The sequence below is a fragment of the Lutra lutra genome, chromosome 4 (assembly GCF_902655055.1).
Source record: "Lutra lutra chromosome 4, mLutLut1.2, whole genome shotgun sequence".
NCBI lineage: Eukaryota > Metazoa > Chordata > Mammalia > Carnivora > Mustelidae > Lutra > Lutra lutra.
In genome coordinates this window covers 74,998,734-75,018,999 of record NC_062281.1, presented here as the reverse complement: position 1 = coordinate 75,018,999, position 20,266 = coordinate 74,998,734, and the positions used below count along the sequence as shown (strand labels likewise).

Genomic DNA, 20,266 nt, shown 5'->3' with positions numbered 1-20,266 from the left:
AGGTTACTTTCCTGATGTTCATTTGTTGTTTCTTGTGATAATTAAAAATGTTTGTACTGTATTGAAGCTAATTAGGCTGCTGCTATGTTTAAATAAGGGAATAATTTGATATGCTGCTTTCCTATGAAAGTAACTTACGGGACTAGAACGTTCAAACCCTTTGCTATTGAAGAGTTCCAGGAACATAGCACTAGTGGCAGATATTTAAAGAAGAATGTGTTCTAAATTTTTTGACTTAGAGAATAGGTACTTTGTTGATTTACTGTAGCATCCGTGAAGTTGATAGAAAGAAACGTAGTTGTGGCAGAGCTGAGACTAAGACTTGGCTTTTTTTTTTTTCTCCCCCCAGTATATTTTTAAATTTTTAAAATTCGGGTGTAATAGAGCTATAACCATTATATTAGTTTTAGGCATACAACATAGTGATTCTATATTTGTACATAATGTGAAATGATCACAGTAAGTCTAGTTAACATCTGTCACCACACGGTTTTTTTCCTTGTGGTGAAAACTTCTAAGATTTACTCTCTTAACAACTTTCAAATATATAGGACAGCACTATTAACTCCAGTCATCATCCTGTACATTACATCTCCGAGACTGACTTATTTTATAAGTGGAAGTTTTGTGCCTTTTGACTCCCTTCCTCCGTTTTGCCCATCTTTTTCCTTTCCCACCTCCTTCCCATCTCTGGGAATCACTAATCTATTCTCCAGTGTCATTGAGTTTTTTTGTTGTTTAGATTTCACATGTAAATGAGGTCTTATGGTTACTGTTTTGACTTATTTCACATAGCATAATGCCTTTAAGGTCTGCCCATATTGTCACAAATAGCAAGATACCCCCCCTTTTTTTTAATGGCTTAAAATTCCATTGTGTGTGTTTGTGTAGTCTCAGGTTTTCTTTATCCATTCATCCATAGATGAATGGTAAGATTTCTTCTTTTGTTATGGCTGAAAAATATTCTGTTGTGTATATATACTACTATTTTTTTTTTTTTTAACCTATTCATCCATTTGTGGACACAGCTTGCTTCCAGCTTGGCTATTTTAAATGGTGCTGCCTGGACCATGGAGATGCAGGTATCTTTAAGTTGGTGTTTTTTTCCTTCAGATAAATACCTCAGAGTGGAATTGCTGGATCATATCGTGGTTCTGTTTAATTTTTGAGGAACCTCTGTGCTGTTTTCCACAGTGGCTGTACCAATTTACATTCCCACCAGTGGTGTAAAAGGGTTCCTTTTTCTCCGTATCTTCACTAACACTTATTTCTTGTCATTTTGATAATAGCCATTCTAATAGCTGGTGTACCTCATTCTCTCTCTCTTTTTTTTTTTAAAGACCATCTTTTTTTTTTTTTAATTTAAAAAAAAATTATTTATTTATTTGACAGAGATCACAAGTGGGCAGAGAGGCAGGCAGAGAGAGAGGAGGAAGCAGGCTCCCCGCCGAGCAGAGAGCCTGATGCGGGGCTCGATCCCAGAACCCTGGGATCATGACCTGAGCCGAAGGCAGAGGCTTTAACCCACTGAGCCACTCAGGTGCCCCCCTCATTCTCATTTTGATTTACATTTCCCTAATGATTAATGATGTTGAGTTGAGCATCTTTTCATATACACGTTTGCCATCTGTAGGTGTTTGGAAAAATGTCTATTTGGCTCCTCTGTCCAATTTTGAATCATTTATTTTTTGTTTTTTTTTTTGTCTTGAGTTATTTTGGATATTAACTCCTTATCAAATATATGATTTGGAAATATTTTTTCTTGTTTTGTAAGTTGCCTTTTAGTTTATTGACTGTTTTCTTTGCTCTGCAGGGTTTTTTTAGTTTGACATAGTCCCCACTTGTTTATTTTTCTTTTGCTGCATTTACTTTTGGTGTTACATCCAAAAAAAATCGTCACCAAGACCAATGTCAAGGAGCTTGTCATCTGTATTTTTTTCCTAGGGGTTTTTAGGCCTAAGTTCTAATCCTTAATCCATTTTGAGTTGATTTTTGTGTATGGTATAAGATACTGGTCCGGTTTAATTGTTTTGCATGTGTTTGTCCCAGCTTTTCCAGCAACTTTCTTCATTGTATTATTCCTGGCTTCTTTGTCATAAGTTAATTGACCACACATGTGTGGGTTTATTTCTGGCTTTTTTGTTCCATTGATCTGTATGTCTGTTTTTATGCCAATAGCTCACCCTTTTGATTACTATAGCTTTATAAGGTAATTTGAAATCTGGAAGTGTGCTGCTTCTAGCCTGTTCTTTCAAGATAAAATTTTAGGATTTTTTAAATTTTAGTCCTTTGAAAATGCTATTGGAATTTTTGTACAAAGAGATTGTATTAAATCTATAGATTGCTTGGGGAAGCATGTACTTTTTAACAATATTAAGTCTTCCAATCCATGAGCATAGAATATCTTTTTATTTGTATTGTCTTCAGTTTTTTTCATCCTTGTTTTATGGTTTTAGTTTACAGGTCTTTCATCTCTTTGATTATTTATTCTAAATATCTTATTTTTTGGATGCATTTATAAATGGAATTTTTTTTCTTAATTTCTCTTTTAGCTTATTAGTGTGTAGAAAAAGGTGATTTTTATATATTGTTTTTTTTTAATCCTATAATTCTACTGAACTTGTATATTAGCTCAGTTTTTTGATAGAGTCTTTAGGCTTTCCAAACGTAATATATCCCCCACAATACAGACAGTTTCAACTTCTTCCTTTCCAGTTTTGATGCCTTTTTTTCCTTACCTAATTGCTCTGGCTAGGACTTCCAATACTGTATTGAGTAAAAGTGGCAAGAGTGAGCATCCTCATCTCTACATTTTATTTTTGATGTCACACTTATTTTTCTTTTGTATATTCCTTAGCAAATTATTATACTTAGTTATTTTTACTTTTTTTTTTTTAGCATTCATAACTAGCTTTGTAAGTGATTGCGTCTTTATGGTACTAGATAATTCTGAATTTTACAATATATTTATTTTTGCTAGTGAGATTCATACTTTCTTATATTTTCCTGTAATTGGCACCCTTCGGTTCCTTGTAAGACACATTTAGTGGTGATGAATCCCATTAGCTTTTGCTTGTCTGGAAAACTTATCTCTCCTTCAAAAATTTTTTTTTTTTTAAAGATTTTATTTATTTATTTAAGAGATAATGAGAGAGAGAGTGCATGAAAGGGGAGAGGGTCAGAGAGAGAAGCAGACTCCCCACTGCGGGCGGACTCGATCATGGGACTCCAGGATCTTGACCTGAGCTGAAGGCAGTTGCTTAACCAACTTAGCCACCCAGGTATCCAGTCCTTCAGTTCTTAAGGAGAGTTTTACCGAGTAGAGTATTCTTGGTGGCAGTTTTTTTCTTTATATCATGGCACGTCTTCTGGCCTGCAGAGTTTCAGCTGAAAAGTGTGCTTAGTGTCTTATGGCGGTTCCTTTGTACATAACCTGTTTTTTTTCTCCTTCTGCTTTTAAGATTCTCTCTCTCTTTTTAAACACTTGACATTATAATGTGTTTTGATGTGGGTTTCTTTGGGTTCATCTTATTTGGAACTTTTTGGACTTCCTGGATCTCTGTATCTGTTTCCTTTCTCAGGATAGGGAAGTTTTAGCCATTTATTTTTTCAAGTAAGTGTTCTTCTGCCCCTTTCTGCCTTCTTCTGGGACCCTTATAATGGGAATGTTGGTTTTGTTGATGTCCTGTTAGTCTCTTAAGCTATCTTTACTCCCTCACCCATCCTTTGTTGTTGTTGTTATTGTTGTTGCTGCTGCTCTGATTGGATTAGTTGTACTACTCAGTTTTTGAGTTCATGAATTCTGTGTTCTACTTAATTTAACCTGTTGTTGAATCCTTCTGTTGTATTTTCAGTTATGTTATTGTATTTTTTAGCTCTTTGACTTCTACTTGGTACTTTCATATGTACTCTTGAAATTTTCACTTTTTTCACCCATTGTTCTCCTGAGCTAGGTGAGCATCTCTATATCTGTTATTTTGAGTTGTCAGGTGTATTGTTTATCTTCATTTCATTAAGGTCTTTTACTGAAGTTATATCTTGTTCTCTTGGAATATTCCTTTGTTTCTCCATTTTCCTTGACTTTCTGTTGATTTCAATGATTAGATTAAAAAACCATCTTTCTTACTCTTGAGTGACACAGACCATAGAAGAGATGGATCTCATCATTTAACTCAGTTCTTGGTTGTATCTCAAAACTTTTTTAATTGTCCAAGCAGCCTATTTTATTCTTAGTTGCTCCTGGTAGTTGATGGTATGCTGAGATCCAACCAAGTTCCAAAAGGGAGAATCTCAGGTCCTAGATTCAGACTGATTGGAAGCTAGACCTTCAGGCAGCAACTTTTATTTTTTTTTTTTTATTATTTTTTATTTATTTATTTATTTATTTCACAGAGAGAGATCACAAGTAGGCAGAGAGGCAGGCAGAGAGAGAGAGAAAGAGAGAGAGAGAGAGGAGGAAGCAGGCTCTCCGCTGAGCAGAGAGCCCGATGCGGGACTCGATCCCAGGACCCCGAGATCATGACCTGAGCCGAAGGCAGCGGCTTAACCCACCGAGCCACCCAGGCGCCCAGGCAGCAACTTTTAAAGTATGCAGAATACCTCTTTCAGGGGAAGATTTCTGTCTGCTCATTCTGTTTTGTGCCCTAGGGTGATAGCCAGTTCACTTTTGTTGTTGTTGTTGTTTTATAGTCAAGTGTTGAACCTGTGAATACAGGCTTCCTGGCTACTAAAGCCTGTTTATCTGGGGATGTGCCTTATGGGCAGCTTGTACTTCAGCTTCTTTCTTGGAGACACCAGTGACCTGATATGGGGCAAAAGGAGAATGCCTAGATGGCATCCACTGGCCTCCCCGTTTCTGGAGACAATTGTAGTCAGCCCTTGGATGTGTGTTTAATTAGAAGGCTATATTCAGGCTACAGCTCTGAAGGAAGATAAGCTAATCAACTTCTTTCATAGAAAGACTTGGGGGGGGGGGTGGAATTTATTTCATTCTGCTGTGTCTGCTTTGTGCCGTGGGGAAGATAGCCTATTAACAGCTGTTCTGTTTGTTAGAGTGTTATGGGATTGATGAATTTAAGCCAAGCTGGCCACCAGAATCAGGCAAACAAGGATTGTCTTCTGGGCAGCAGCTACAAAAGCTAGAGTACCAGGAGTGTTGTAACTACAGTTTAAGATCACGGATTCTACAGTCCCGAGTTTTCATCGTCCTATGATTTTTTTTTAACAGCTGGGATAAATAAACAAATACCATTTTAACTTAATCACTCGTCATTAAAAAAAAAATGGAGACTAGTTGTAGCAGTTGGTTTGATTGAGGGAGTGAGATCAACAACTCAGAAAATTATATGTATTGCCGTTCTAGGTGATATTATCTGGAAAACTTTACTAGTATGTTTCCTAATGTTTCCTACTTCATTAACCAGAGTGTTGCAGCTGGAAAGCAAATTAACTAGATGTTCCAAAATATTACATATGGTATTTGAGTTACAGAAACCTTTAGTCTGTATGTACATAAAGACTCCAAAGAAGCTGCCCTGACATTACCTTGAGGAGATGGAGATTCAAATGGGAAAGTTGATACTGAGGCAGAAAATAGTCAGGTATTTTTTATTTTTAGATGTTCTAAAGAAACCCTGTAAATATTCCAAGCCCTGAGAAACCTCTTAGTAGAAACTAACTTGGGGGCTATTTTCTAAGGCCTAGGGATGCATTGGGTGCAGAGACCTTTCATTATGCATGGAGAGAGTTGAGAGTCTGTGAGGTTGCAAAGAGTTTAGAGTGGGCCAAACCTGGGCTAGGAGTAAGTAGAGATACCAGTTCTTTCCAGGAATTAAACAAGTGAAACAAAGCTATTAGGAATGTTGTGCTAAACGCTGGTAGAGTAGATGGCAAGACATTTTGCCTACTAATCTCAGGGTCAGTAGGATCTATACCTTGTTATTGGTTCTTAGCTGAAGGAGAGGCCTAGAAACAAAATTCTATAGTCAGCACAACAATAGCATGGGAAAGGAGTTTCAAGTGAAAGTAAAATGAGAAATTCACATACTGATGTAACAGAATTATTTTCACAATCCCCTTAAGTCTCATTAATGGTCATTCTGAAATTCCAGTCATACTTGAAAGGATTTTTCAAAGGTAGTTTGGTAGTTCTTCAAAAAGGGCTAATTATTTTTGACATTAGATTAAAGATTAACTCATATAAGTTAATGGACCCCTTCAGAAAAATAATACAAGAAATTTATTATTTTCCCTGAAAGCTTTGAACAGTTTGTGTTCAAAGATATAGACATGAAAGATTTTAAAAATTTGAACTTTTCAATGAATGTTTGAATATATCTTGTTTACGGCTATTTTGATAATATTGGTCAAAATTTAACAAACGTTTGACTTCTTTTACAATAAGGAATCATGCTAGATAAATAAGAAATTAAGGCCTTGATCTCAAGAGCAGAGAAACTCACTATATAATAAAAGGCAGAGTAAAACTTCTGAAGTGAGAGAAACAATGTTAGACTGAGGTCATTAGAGGTATCCTTACAGAAGTGGCTCTTGACTGAGATTTTGAGAGAAGTCTTCGAAGTACATTCCAGGAAGAGAAAGCAAGTTTTTGCAGATGCAGGGCAAAGAAGAACTCAACCAGTGTGGGAAATAGCAAGTAGTTTGTGGCTAGAATATTGTAATGCTTAGAAAGAAATGATGTGAAATGAAGCCATAAAAATAGTTTGTGAAGTAAAATCATTGAGAAATCCTTTATATTTTAGAAGAATGATGAGTTAATTAAGGTCACATACTTAGAGCAAACCTGAAACTGAATCCTTATCATAAGGTGGGGTTATATTTGTTATTTAAAGAATGTCTGAAAAGCCTATTTCTTTCCTGGGATTAAGTTTGAGTATTTGTGAGTATGAAGTAACTTCTGGGAAATGAGTGAGCTAAGAGTTGTTCAGACAATTTTGGTTAATATTTGTTTAAGGGAAAGCTTCTATGAGGAAAATGTTTGAGAAAACTGCTCTCTGAGTTTTGAAATTTACCACTCATCCAGTTCCTTTTTCATAAGGAAAAGGGGATCTTATAGGTGGCCAGTGGCAGAACTAGAAGTAGAAACCAAAAATAGTGATAGTACTAGATTAAAAGTCAACATTTATTCCAGTGAATTTAAAATGATTTTATGATGTCGATAAAATGATTGGAAATGTAAATAAAACATGTTTAAGAAGGAAGCTTAATGATTTTTTTGAGACACAGAAAAGGTAGTTTATTTTGTTTCCCTGGATTAATAGAATTAAACAATTTCTTATTGTGCTTTCTCATGAATTTGCATTTTATTCACAGATACAAGCCCTATGTTCTCCTTAAAAACTGTATCAGGCCATTTTTTTTTAAAGGTTTATTTTATTTCTTTGAGAGAGAAAGGCAGGGTGAGAACATGAGTAGGGTGGGCAGGGAGAGGGAGAAATTAACCCAGGACCCTGAGATCATGACCTGAGTGGAAAGCAGACACTTAACTGACTGAGACACCCAAGCACCCCTTTATCGGGCCATTTTTATTCAAGTGTCTAGCCCAGGAAAATTAAAAAAAAAAAAAAAAGAAAGAAAGAAAGAAAAAGAAGAGAAAGAAAAGAAAAATTAGTAACTCAGACAATTAATTTGAATTGACATTTTTCCAAAGATCTACAGATGGCCAATAAGCAGATGAAAAGGTGCTGAACATCATTGGCTATTAGAGAAATACAAATCAAAACTGCAGTGGGATGCTGCTTCACAGGAAGGTGGCTGTAATAAAAAAGATAATAGCAAGTATTGGCAAAGATACGGAGAAATTGGAACTCTCCCTTACATGCTGCTGGTGGGAATGTAAAGTGGAACAGTTACTTTGGAACCCAGTTTGGCAGTTCCTCAAAAAGTGAAACAGAGTTACCATGTGACCCAGCAACTCTACTCTTAGCTGAATACCAAGAGAATTAAACATATATGTGTTTACATAAACACTTGGATGTAAATGCTCATTAGCATCATTAGTAGCATTATCCTTAATAGTCAAAAAGTGTGAAAACCCAAAATGTTAGTGACTGATAAATGGATACCCAAAATGTAGCATGTCCATAGTGTGGAATGTTTGTCAGTCATAAAAAGGAATGGAGTACTGGTACATGCTATAGCATGGATGAACTTTGAAGGTGTTAACGTTAAGTGAAAAAGAAACAGGAAAGTCCTCATATTCTGTGATTCTTTTTTTTTCTTTTTAAGATTTTATTCATTTGACACACAGAGAGAGAGAGACATCACAAGTAGGCAGAGAGGCAGGCAGAGAGAGAGGTGGGAGGAAGCAGGCTTCCTGCAGAGCAGGGAGCCCGACGTGGGGCTCGATCCCAGGACCCTGGGATCACGACCTGAGCCGAAGGCAGAGGCTTTAACCCACTGAGCCACCCAGGCGCCCCGTATTCTGTGATTCTTGATTAAATATCCAGAATAGGCAATCAAGAAGCAGAAAATAGATTTTTAGTTGTCTGGAGCTGGAGGGAGGGGAGAATGGATAGGCATGGAGTTTTGGGGGGAAGGGTAATAGAAATGTTCTAATATTAGATGGTAGGGATGGCTGTACAACTGCAGATCTATTAAAACTGTAGAATTGTATACTTTAAAAAAGTGAATTTTTGGTGTGCAAAGTATATACATTTTTCCTTAAGATTTTTTTCTTAAGATTTCTTAAGAGTTCTTAAAGATTTATTTATTAAAGAGAGTGAGCAGGCTCATGGGTGTGGGGTGGGGTGGGGCAGAGGGAGAGGCAGAGAGAATCTCAAGCATCCTGCACTGAGCTCTGAGCTGATGTGGGGCTTGATGTCTAGACCCCTGAGATCATGACCTGAGCCAAAACCAAGAGTTGGATGCTTAACTGACTGTGCCACCCAGGTGCCCCAAAGTACATAAACTTTTTAAAAAGTATTGTTACTCAGCATTCAGCCAAGAGACAGAAGCCATATAGTAATTTAAACAGTGAAAAAATTTATGGTATTATTAACTATAATAAGATTAAAGGAATAAGAATTGTAGAAAGTAAAGTAGGTAAAAAGAACTTTAATGAATACAGAAAGAGCAGATTTAATAAGTATCTACTAACCTCAGGGGTGAGTTAGAGTGCCCCAAGAAGAGGCTGCCCTCTTCCCATGCCTGACAGCACAGGCCTTGTTGGTGAGTGCAGCTGTTGCTCAGTGGATAGTGAAGTTGGTTTCTCAAAACCAAATTTACTGGAAATCTCCCTGTGGAGTGCTTGTGGAAGTTACAGGAAGGTGCTGCACCTTGGAACTTGCTGCACATGAGGGGAGTGTTAGGGAAAGCTACACATGGGGAGATGCCTTGCATGCTGAGAAGCTGCTGAACAGTGCTGGGGTTGGTGTTGGTTTTGTGGACTGAAGGAGTTGGGTTCTTAAGAAGCTGCTTCCTGCCAGGAGCAAGGTGCTAGAGAAGCAGGTTCTTCAAGAGGCTGGCTGGAGTGGTATACTGGAAACTGTAATGAAAAACCTTTTCTCCTCCAGTGTATCTCCAGCTCCCTACCCTGACGAAGTTCAGCCTCCGCTAGCTGGCGACAGAGCATTATTTAAAACGCCCTGTTCCATTTGCAGAGGCCCCAGTAATGCGTGGATTTGGAGATGATAGGTAATAAATTGATAGCCAGCTCAAGAACCTCTGATACACCTATGCTATGCCAGTTTTGGTATATATTGTTTTGTTGGGTTTAAAGAAAGTACCAGATACTCATCTCAAAATTTTCAAATACATATCCTTGTGATACTTTTAGAGAACTTTGTTTTAAATTCTTACATTATTACAAAAGCCAGTGGTCATTAGAAAACACTGAACAGTATAGAAATGTTTAAAATGTAATAATTTCCATCTTATTCCTCAGTCCTTTATTATCTGTATCATTAATGTGTCCTAAAGATAAAATTACTGTTAGTGATTAGTGTATATTGTTTTTTCTAAATACATATATAAGAATATATCTGTGTGTGTGTGTGTGTGTGTGTATTTATTTCATAGATATGGTCTAGGAGCCCTTATAGGTTTTTGTTTGGATATAATGCTTTCTCATTTACCAAGCACTTGTGTAAGCTAGGCAAGTCACATAACTGTTCTATTTGATTTTTTAAACTTTTGAAATTAAGGGACTTTTCCTTGAAGGAAATTTAAGATCTTCAGTGAATATAGTTTGATAGTAGTAGTAAGGAAGGGGGATGTAGTTTGGTAACCAGTAATCAGTTTTTAGTATAGGCTAGATGTTCATATTTTTCCGTGTTTTGCAATTAAGTGTTTCTTATTGTGTTAAAAATTTATAGATGTTTATATGTTTTGCTGTTTTACACATATTCCTTAAATTTCAGGGATGCCTTGGTGGCTCAGTTGGTTAAGCGTCTGTCTTGGGTTCAGGTCATGAACCCAAGGTCCTGGGATTCATTTCCACATCTTGCTCCTTGTTCAGCAGGGAGCCTGCTTCTCCCTCTGCCTGCAGCTCTCCCTGTTTGTGTGCATGCGCTCTCTGACAAATAAAATCTTAAAAACAAAATCTTTTTTTTCAATGAAATTAGAATTACAGGATTTTTTTTTTTTTTTCTTTAGAAAAATCCTGCAAAAATGTCTCTGTACCCATCTCTTGAAGACCTGAAGGTAGACAAAGTTATTCAGGTATGTTCAAGTTGTTTATGTACTTTTCTTCAATATACAGGGTCCTACATTGTGCTTATAGATGAAGTGAAGCAAAGAACTTAAATAGCAGATGTATCCATTTTTACATTTATACATTTTTCAGTTCATTGATTGCAGACTAAAATTACAGAAAAGTTACTAATATTTTTTTGTCACTGAATTAATGGACTTGGGATATTATTTCTTTAAAACTGTACTTAACCTCTTTCAACAAAGATTGATTTTAAGACTAAAATTTAAATTAAATACCATATATTTGAGTTGGTAAAATACACTTCAACTCTCTAGATGGTGATAGTTTTGTTTAAAATTAGTACATTGTTCTTTCAGATAGGACCTATCTTTAAAAATAATTCTTTGCCTTTATTTTGAAGTTAAAAATTACAGAAATGCTCTTTGAAGTATAAATGCACAATGAAAACGAAGTAATTTATTTTTTTAGGTGTAAGTAACAGACAGTTCATGTATTTATCCTCTTAATGTCTAAATGTTAAGTATTACAGTATTTCTAATTTAATGAAGTCAAAAATTTTTTTGTAGTCCTTAGAGTAAGTATTAGCTTTGAAAATAGGTGCTTCTGCTTAAGAAAGTTTAGGAATAGGGGTCAAGTCTGGCTGTTTTGTAAGTTTTTATTCTGTTTAGCTGGGGATAATTTGTAATACTTCAAAGCTGTTTACACTGAGAATCCTTTTACTTGGGGCCTTGGCCCTAGTGTACTCTAAGTAAAGATTTACTTCTTAATAATTATTTAATGGGCATAAAAAATTTATTACAAACTTGTGATAAGTCTTAAGCAATGTCAAGTATAAAAGTGTCTTTCAGGCAAAATGTTGGCCTTTCTAGGGTGAAAACCCCCAGCAATAATAGTGGAATTGTTACATATAGCAGTGATTGGGTAAATATGGGGGGAGATCATGGTGGACACATATTCTACATCATAAATCCACTGATGATATTAAAATGTGGTTTGTAAAATCTCTGAAATCTGTTCCTCTGGTAAAGGCTTTGATGCTTCAGTGTTAAGGGGTTTGTTCAGTTACCTTAAATGCTCTATTCTTTCTTCAGTATTTTGTCAGTATTTTTCTCATGGGGTTTTTATTTCTACAAAGTTCATCTGAACACACATACTTTGTTTTTAAAAAGCTTTTATCTAAAATATGTTGCCTTCATGAATAACAAGCTATCAGTATGACATCAGAGCAATAAATAAGGATTTGCAGACAGATGTGAATGAATGACTAAATGACTAATCTGTTTTCATTCTTTTTTGTTAGTTTTTATAGAATTGAACTATTAAGCATCTGCCTTCAGCTCAGGTTGTGATCTCAGGGTCCTGGGATTGAGCCCCAGTTACACCACAGCAAAGTTGCAGCAGTGAACTGGCAGTTCGCCTATTTTGTAAATTATTTTACAAAGGCATTAGGCTGTTGCTTTTAGCATCATAAAATCCCTGAATCTCTATCCGTTATGAATCCTTAACAGAAGTCTGTGGTAGTTACACCTGTATAAAATAAGCTTTTTTTTTTTTTTTTTTAAAGATTTTATTTATTTATTTGACAGAGAGATCACAAGTAGGCAGAGTCAGGCAGAGAGAGAGGGGGAAGCAGGCTCCCTGCTGAGCAGAGAGCCTGATGCGGGACTCGATCCCAGGATCTTGAGATCATGACCTGAGCCAAAGGCAGTGGCTTAACCCACTGAGCCACCCAGGCGCCCATAAAATAAGCTTTTAAGAAACAGTGATGTAGTGTCACCTGGGTGGCTCAGTCTGTTAAGCGTCTGACTTAAGCTCAGGTTATGATTCCTGGGATTGAGCCCTGCATTGGGCTCCTGGCTCCCTGAGGAGCCTCCTTCTTCCTCTTCCTTTGTCCGCCACTCTCCCTGCTTGTGCTCGCTCTTGCTCTCTGTCTCTCTCTCTCTGTCAACTAAATAATAAAATCTTAAAAAGAAACAGTGATGTAACAGAGACCCAGTCTTTACTAGTCTCCTAAGACCATGAGCATGGCTCCACACACATGCTCTGGCAGTAACTGTGTGCTTCTTGGGGGACCTCATTACCTTTTTTTTTTTTTTTAAGTACTTTGAGATTCCATGTAGGTCTGAAATAATATGCTACATTTAATGACATATAGTCTTTAATTCCTTGATGTACCATCTTCTTTTCTGTTTTACTACAGATTACATAATAAATATATGACTATTACAGAGCTTTCTGTATATAGTATTCTTATTTCAGTATTGTTGTACAAGAATAAAAGCAACGAGTGAAAGAATAGAAAATAACCAATGTAAAAAGGAACAATTTAAAAAATTAATACATTTGTGCTCGCTTCGGCAGCACATATACTAAAATTGGAACGATACAGAGAAGATTAGCATGGCCCCTGCGCAAGGATGACACGCAAAAAATTAATACATTTTATTGTTTTTTTTATTCTAGAGAGGAGAGTGAGCAGGGGAGAGGCAGAAGTAGAGGGAGAGAGAATCTTAAGCAGACTATACACTGAGTGCAGAGCCGGACTCAGGGCTCGATTTCACAACCCTGAGGTCATGTATAACCTGAGATGAAAGTGAGTCAGGCACTTAACCCACTGCATTATCCAGGTGCCTCACTACATTGTTATTTATTTATTTGTTTATTTTTTTTTTTTAAAGATTTTATGTATTTATTTGACAGAGACACACAGCAAGGGAGGGAACACAAGCAAGGGGAGTGGGAGGGAGAGAAGCAGGCTTCCCGCTGAGCAGGGAGCCTGGTGGGGCTCGATCACAGGACCCTAGGATCATGACCTGAGCCAAAGGCAGATGCTTAATGACTGAGCCACCAGGCACCCTACATTCTATTTTTTAAAGCAGTTTTAGGTTCATAGCACAATTGAATGGAAGGCACAAAGACTTTACATCTTAATTGCCCCTCCCCCAACATACACACACAGTACATCCTCCTCCACTCTTAGTAGTCTCACCTGAGTGGTGCATTTGTTACTGTTGATTAACATACATTAACATGTTATTACCACTCAAAGTCGATAGTTGACATTAGGGTTCACTCTTGGTGTTATATACTTGGTGGTGTTTTGACAAATGTGTAATGACATATAGACACTTGTAGTACTGTATAGAATGTAGTTTCATATAGAAGTCTATGAGAGAATACTGCCCTAAAATTTCTTGTCTATTTTTCCCTCCCTCTTTACTCCTCTCTGGCAACTGCTGATCTTTTTACTCTCTCTGTAGTTTGCCTTTTCCAAAATGTCATACATTTGGAATCACACTATATTCAGGCTTTTCAGATTGGTTTCTTTCACTTAATAATATGCATTGAAGTTTCCTCCATGTCTTTTTCATGGCTTGATAGTTATTTCCTTTGAGTGAACAGTGTTTTTTTTGTTTTTTTGTTTTATTTTTTTTTTCCCTTAGAGATTATCCAAGAAGTAATCTACTGGCTCCTAGCTCCTTTTAGTTGATATTTGGTGAAAGTGTACTTTGAGTTTGTAAACTATTATTTAAAATTACAGAGATTTTCATTGCATTTTATTTCAATTTAGAATGTGACAAATTGTAAAACAATAAATACTTAAGTATGATGTAATACCAAGCATATCAGAACATTTAAAATCCAATGAGGGAAGTAGAATCCAATGCTTTTATAGGCTGTACTTACTTAAATTAAGCATACATCACTCCAGGCATCTTTGGGACTACTCTTGTCATTAATTTCAGGGCTAGGCTAAGGTGTAAGTATAAACTTCATTATGTGATCCACATATTTCCTATTAAGTAAAAAGTGATAATGGAGATTGGCCATACAACCAATCTTGTCTCTAAATGATACATGGCTGTTTTAGAAAGTCAGACCTATCCATATAGGAAAAAGGATTTTGTCCTGGAATACTTACTGTGACATAGGCTATGAAGGCAGCCTGAGGGGAGTTCCTGGCATACTTGAGCATGAGTAGCATTTTTTTTTTTTTTTAAAGATTTTATTTGGGGTGCCTGGGTGGCTCAGTGGGTTAAGCCTCTGCCTTCAGCTCGGGTCATGATCTTAGGGTCCTGGACTCGAGCCCCACATCGGGCTTTCTGCTCAGCAGGGGGCCTGCTTCTTCCTTCTCTCTGCCTGCCTCTCTACTTGTGATCTCTCTGTCAAATAAATAAATAAAAATTTTTAAAGATTTTATTTATTTATTTGACAGAGAGAGATCACAAGTAGCCAGAGAGGCAGGCAGAGAGAGGGAAAAGCAGGCTCCCTGCTGAGCTGAGAGCCTTATGAGGGTCTCGATCCCAGGACCCTGAGACCACGACCCGGGCTGAAGGCAGAGGCTTTACCCACTGAGCCACCCAGGCGCCTCATGAGTAGCATTTTGATAAATATATACATTGCAAGACGATTTTGAGAAATTTGTTTAAAAGTTACAAATTACATTATTTTAATCATTCTTTTATGTCAGTAATAAGGTATTTTCCCTACTTCGTACTTTTTTTTACTTAGTATAGTGTATTCCCTTCTTTGCTAAAATGAAGATGAATATTATTTCAGTAGGATATGCTAGAATGGCAAAATATTAGCAGCTTAGCAGGTACTTAAATTTTAGTGTTTTTATGTATTTTAGGTGACTTGTATGAATATGGTAGAGCTTTTTCCTTATGCAAATAAAATATTATTAGACTAGTTAATAAAAAATAATGAAAAATATAAAATGTACAGTTATATATTTCACAGTGCATTTTGAAAATACTAATTTATTAATTTGTAACAGCACTATGAAATATTGGCTATATGGGACTTAGTCACATTTTATGTCCATAGTGTTAAAAATATTTAGAATATGAAATGTACTTTAGATTTGCAGATTTTCTTTGAAAAACATATTGAAGTGTTTAAAATTAAACTATAGTTTAAATTTTTAAAAAAAATTTACTTCTTTATTTTAGAGAAAGAGCAAGTTCAAGCAGTTGGGGGGAAGGAGCAGAGGGAGAGGGAGAAAGAAGACTTCAGGCAGACTCTGCCCTGAGCGGGAACAGATACAGGACTGGATCTTAGACCCTGAGATAGGACCTCAGCTGAAATCAGGAGTCAGTTGCTCAACTGACTGAGCCACCCTAACGCCCCGGAATTAAGCGTAATTGAATAAGACTTCAGTGTTTAAGTTTCTTTTTAGAAGTACTAAACTTGGGGCGCCTGGGTGGCTCAGTGGATTGGGTCTCTGCCTTCAGCTCGGGTCATGATCTCAGGGTCCTAGGATGTAGCCCTACATTGGGCTCTCTGCTCAGCGGGGAGCCTGCTTCCCTTTCTCTCTCTCCCTGCTTGCCTCTCTGTCCACTTGTGATCTCTGGCTGTCAGATAAATAAATAAAATCTTTAAAAAAAAAAGTACTAAACTTAACTTACAAATTATATAAGACTTTTAAGTAAGTATATATATATATATATATATATATAGCATTGTTAGAATTTTCTTCTTTTCTTTTTCAGGCTCAAACTGCCTTTTCCGCAAATCCTGGCAACCCAGCAATTTTGTCTGAAGCTTCTGCTCCCATCTCTCAAGATGGAAGTAGGTTTATATTTTGGGTTCATTCTTGAACTGAAAATATTTAAGTCTTCTTTTACTGAAATAGGGAATCCAAGGTTTTTTTAACCTGCAGCATAAAATATGTGGTTAAAAGTTCTAGTAATAGAAAAAAATGTTTACTTAAAAAAAAACCCTTTAATCAAGAAAGTGAACTATGAATATGAAGATAGGTTTTTATAACTTAATCAGAATTAAGTGAATTCAGTTAAATACCAACCCTCATAAGTCCCTAACTTAGACTGATTGATTTATGAAGAAACCGTGAATGTGAACTGTGCCCCATGCTACTGCTCTTGAACTTCTGAACTGTCCTCCAGCATTGTGGGGTGAGGGTGGGTTTTGAAGTTTGCAATCACCTCCTCTGGGGGAGCTTCCCAAATTCTGGAATCTTTATTAGGTCTCCATATACTTCTCGTTGGTTCCTTTTCCTTCTAAGTTTATAGGGATTTAGGACAGAGCCCCTAAATAATATGACTTAATATAAAAAGAGTATTAAATAGGATTTTGTAGCCAGATATAACTATTGATAACATTCTTTTAGAAAATTCATTTTAAGTCACAAATCATGTAAAAAAGAACATTTGGAAATAGTACATAACTGTGCTACTAAGTTAAGTACTGTTAATATTTAAATATACTGTTTCTAAGATTTCATTGGAATGTGGTTAACTTTTTTTTAAATGGTAAGATACTAAATATAAACACTTTTACAAGCCTTGATTTTTTTTTTTATTGTAGTTCAGAGGAATCCTTTCATAGCAGCATTTATTAAATGAGTTGTAAAGTTGCTGACTTGACAATAAACATTTTAGTCAGATCTGAGGTGGAGAATCAGTGGTATGCTTATGAAATTCCTAATCAAAATAGGTTTATTTTAGGAAAAAAGAAAGGCAAGATAATTTATTTGGAAGAATTACTTCCATCTTGACTAAACTTTCTGTATTTCATATTTCTAATTACCATTACTGAGATAAGGAGACGATTTTCCAAATTGCTTATTTAGATTCATTCTAGCTTTTATAAAATAAATGTAATTTTTTAACACAAATAGAAGCCCATAATAACAACAGTGTTCATTTTAAATATTCTAATTTTTAATTCATTCATATTAGATCTCTATCCTAAATTGTATCCGGAGCTCTCCCAGTACATGGGCCTGAGTTTAAATGAAGAAGAAATCCGTGCAAATATGGCCGTGGTCCCTGGAGCACCAGCTCAGGGGGTATGTATACTGTACTTAATTTTGAATTGTATAAAATCATATTTTAGACATAGACAAAAGCTTTCCTCTTCATGACTAACTCACAAATTTATAACTTTAGCATTGCTCTCTCTTTTCTAATTTTAGACTGCCTTCTGGATATCACTTGTTAATGATTTACTTTCTTTTAACCTTTTACTACTCTTCTAATTTATTAGGAGTTAAAGATTTATTAGGACTAGTCCATTCTCCTTAGTCTTCTGCATTTAGTCAGTTACTAAGACCTAGTGATTCTGTCCTCCCCATGTTTCTTGTATTCACTTTATCCATTCCAGTCCTACTGTAACCCTCTTCTGGGTTTCTATACTTCTAACCTAGATTATCACAGTCATCTCTTAAATTTTCTCTAGTAACTTCTTACAGCAAACAGTACTAAGCTGCTGCTAGGTTAATCTTTCTGAAGTATAGGTCTGTCATATCTTTTTTTTTTTGCTCATAATCTTTTAACATTTCAAAGTCTAAAGCTCCCTATAAAAGACCCCCAAATTCTAGGCTTTAAAATATAATGTATCTCTTTAACAACCTCCTTGTTGGAAGGCCATGACATTTTATAGTACTTATTATAAATATAATGAAAACATGAAGGTCAGGGTCAATAGCTATCTCATTGCCATAACCCCAGTGCTTAATACAGTACCTAGTATTACTTACCAAATATTATTGAAAACTTGCTTTATTAGTCAGGGCCCATTTGGTAGATAGTAGGTATGTCAACAGAAATAATTTAAGAAATTAGGCAAAAAGGTTGAAGAATTAAAAAACACGGGCATGGAAGACAGATGTAATTGCAGAAAAGTTGCTGCTCCTTCTAGGACTGGAGTGACACAGGGAAGAATTGGGAGTTTTTAGAACCTAAAAGCTTGGGGGAAGGGGGGAGGGCCTAGGAGCTGGGCCTCATCACACCTTGGAGGAGTAGACACTGCTGTCAGTACTGGTACCTCTGAGAGGTTGCAAGCAAGGTTGGTTCTGGAAGTGTGCCAGTAAAAGCTGGAGAATGGAATCAACTGCTTCCATCAGGGTTAAGGGTGAGGCCCAGGCAGAGCTGATAGGCTGGAAACAAAGAGGAAAGAACAAGGTAGTTGTCCTCCTCCAGCCTTCCAGCCTCCTGTGCTGGATGCTAACCAGAAATCTGCTGACAAAGGATTACGTAATTTGCACATATCTTTTGCACAAGCCCCATCATCACCCAACAGTCTAGGTGGGTTTGGAGCTGACAAAAAGTAGCTTAATACACAGCACTGCCTATTCTTTTGACTACTCTCTGTATCCACACAGTTTTTAAGTTCAAATGACAGCAATAACTGCATAGTTTCCCTTTAAAAGATGCAGTTCTTCGTAAAATTGAGGTTTCAGCCCACTGTCTGTTAAGGGGGACCTTATGGTAACCATTTTAAGCTTTGTTGGTCACACATGGTTTCTGTTGCGTATTCTTGTTTTTGTTTCTTTTGTTTGCTTATAATGTCTTAGAAATACAAAAGTAATTTTTAACCTAGGGGTATACAAAACCAAGCCAATTACCTCTGCTATAATGAAGTACTCCTACCCTTATGCCAAGATGGGGCAGTGCCAGTTATCATAGCCATCTCTGGGCAGTGGCCTGTAGTATCAGTAACTGTGCAATATTAATTACCCCTTAGTATTCACATTCTCAACTGAATTTTTTTTTTTTTAAAGATTTTTATTTATTTGACAGAACACAAGCAGGCAGAGAGGCAGGCAGAGAGAGAGAGAGGAGGAGGCAGGCTCCCTGCTGAGCAGAGAGCCCGACGTGAGGCTCGATCCCAGGACCCCGGGACCATGACCTGAGCCGAAGGCAGAGGCTTTAACCACTGAGCCACCCAGGCACCCCTCAGCTGAATATTTTTGATGTAAAGACAAAGTATAAAGTTCACTGCTATAAAAAATTCATGTATTTACAGCAAAGGAGGTATGGAGGAACAAAAATATTGTTACTTACAGAAAATATACAGGTACAATCAAAGAAGTAGTCATGGCTACCGGGATTCTTATTTTGGTAACTGTTCATGAGGCTGTAGTTAGTATTATGACTCCCTTTGTCTATTATACATTCTTTTTTTTTTTTTTTTTTTCCTAAACATATAATGTATTTTTATCCCCAGGGGTACAGGTCTGTGAATCACCAGATTTACACACTTCACAGCACTCACCATAGCACATACCCTCCCCAATGTCCATAACCCCACCTCCCCTCTCCCAACCCCCCTCCCCCCATCAACCCTCAGTTTGTTTTGTGAGATTAAGAGTCACTTATGGTTTGTCTCCCTCCCGATCCCATCTTGTTTCATTTACTCTTCTCCTACCCCCTTAACCCCCCATGTTGCATCTCCTTTCCCTCATATCAGGGAGATCATATGATAGTTGTCTTTCTCCGATTGACTGATTTCGCTAAGCATGATACCCTCTGGTTCCATCCACGTCGTCGCAAATGGCAAGATTTCATTTCTTTTGATGGCTGCATAGTATTCCATTGTGTATATATACCACATCTTCTTTATCCATTCGTCTGTTGATGGACATCTAGGTTCTTTCCATAGTTTGGCTATTGTAGACATTGCTGCTATAAACATTCGGGTGCACATGCCCCTTCGGATCACTACGTTTGTATCTTTAGGGTAAATACCCAGCAGTGCAATTGCTGGGTCATAGGGTAGTTCTATTTTCAACATTTTGAGGAACCTCCATGCTGTTTTCCAGAGTGGTTGCACCAGCTTGCATTC

At 36.8% G+C, this 20,266-nt stretch overlaps 1 protein-coding gene and 1 non-coding gene across 5 annotated transcripts in view; both read left to right on the top strand.

Annotated features, from left to right (window-relative positions):
* Window positions 1-20,266, top strand: part of SDCBP (syndecan binding protein) — a 46,754-nt gene that overhangs the window by 10,658 nt on the left and 15,830 nt on the right. For all 4 annotated transcript variants that reach the window (XM_047724046.1, XM_047724043.1, XM_047724045.1 and 1 more), the window contains exons 2-4: window positions 10,615-10,680; window positions 16,171-16,249; window positions 17,380-17,489. In XM_047724046.1, the coding sequence (XP_047580002.1) occupies window positions 10,630-10,680; window positions 16,171-16,249; window positions 17,380-17,489 (240 nt within the window). In that variant the 5' untranslated portion in view covers window positions 10,615-10,629. The remainder of the gene's footprint in view (window positions 1-10,614; window positions 10,681-16,170; window positions 16,250-17,379; window positions 17,490-20,266) is intronic.
* On the top strand, window positions 13,021-13,127 carry LOC125099439 (U6 spliceosomal RNA). The gene has a single exon (XR_007127168.1). It is a non-coding gene; the product is annotated as a U6 spliceosomal RNA (small nuclear RNA).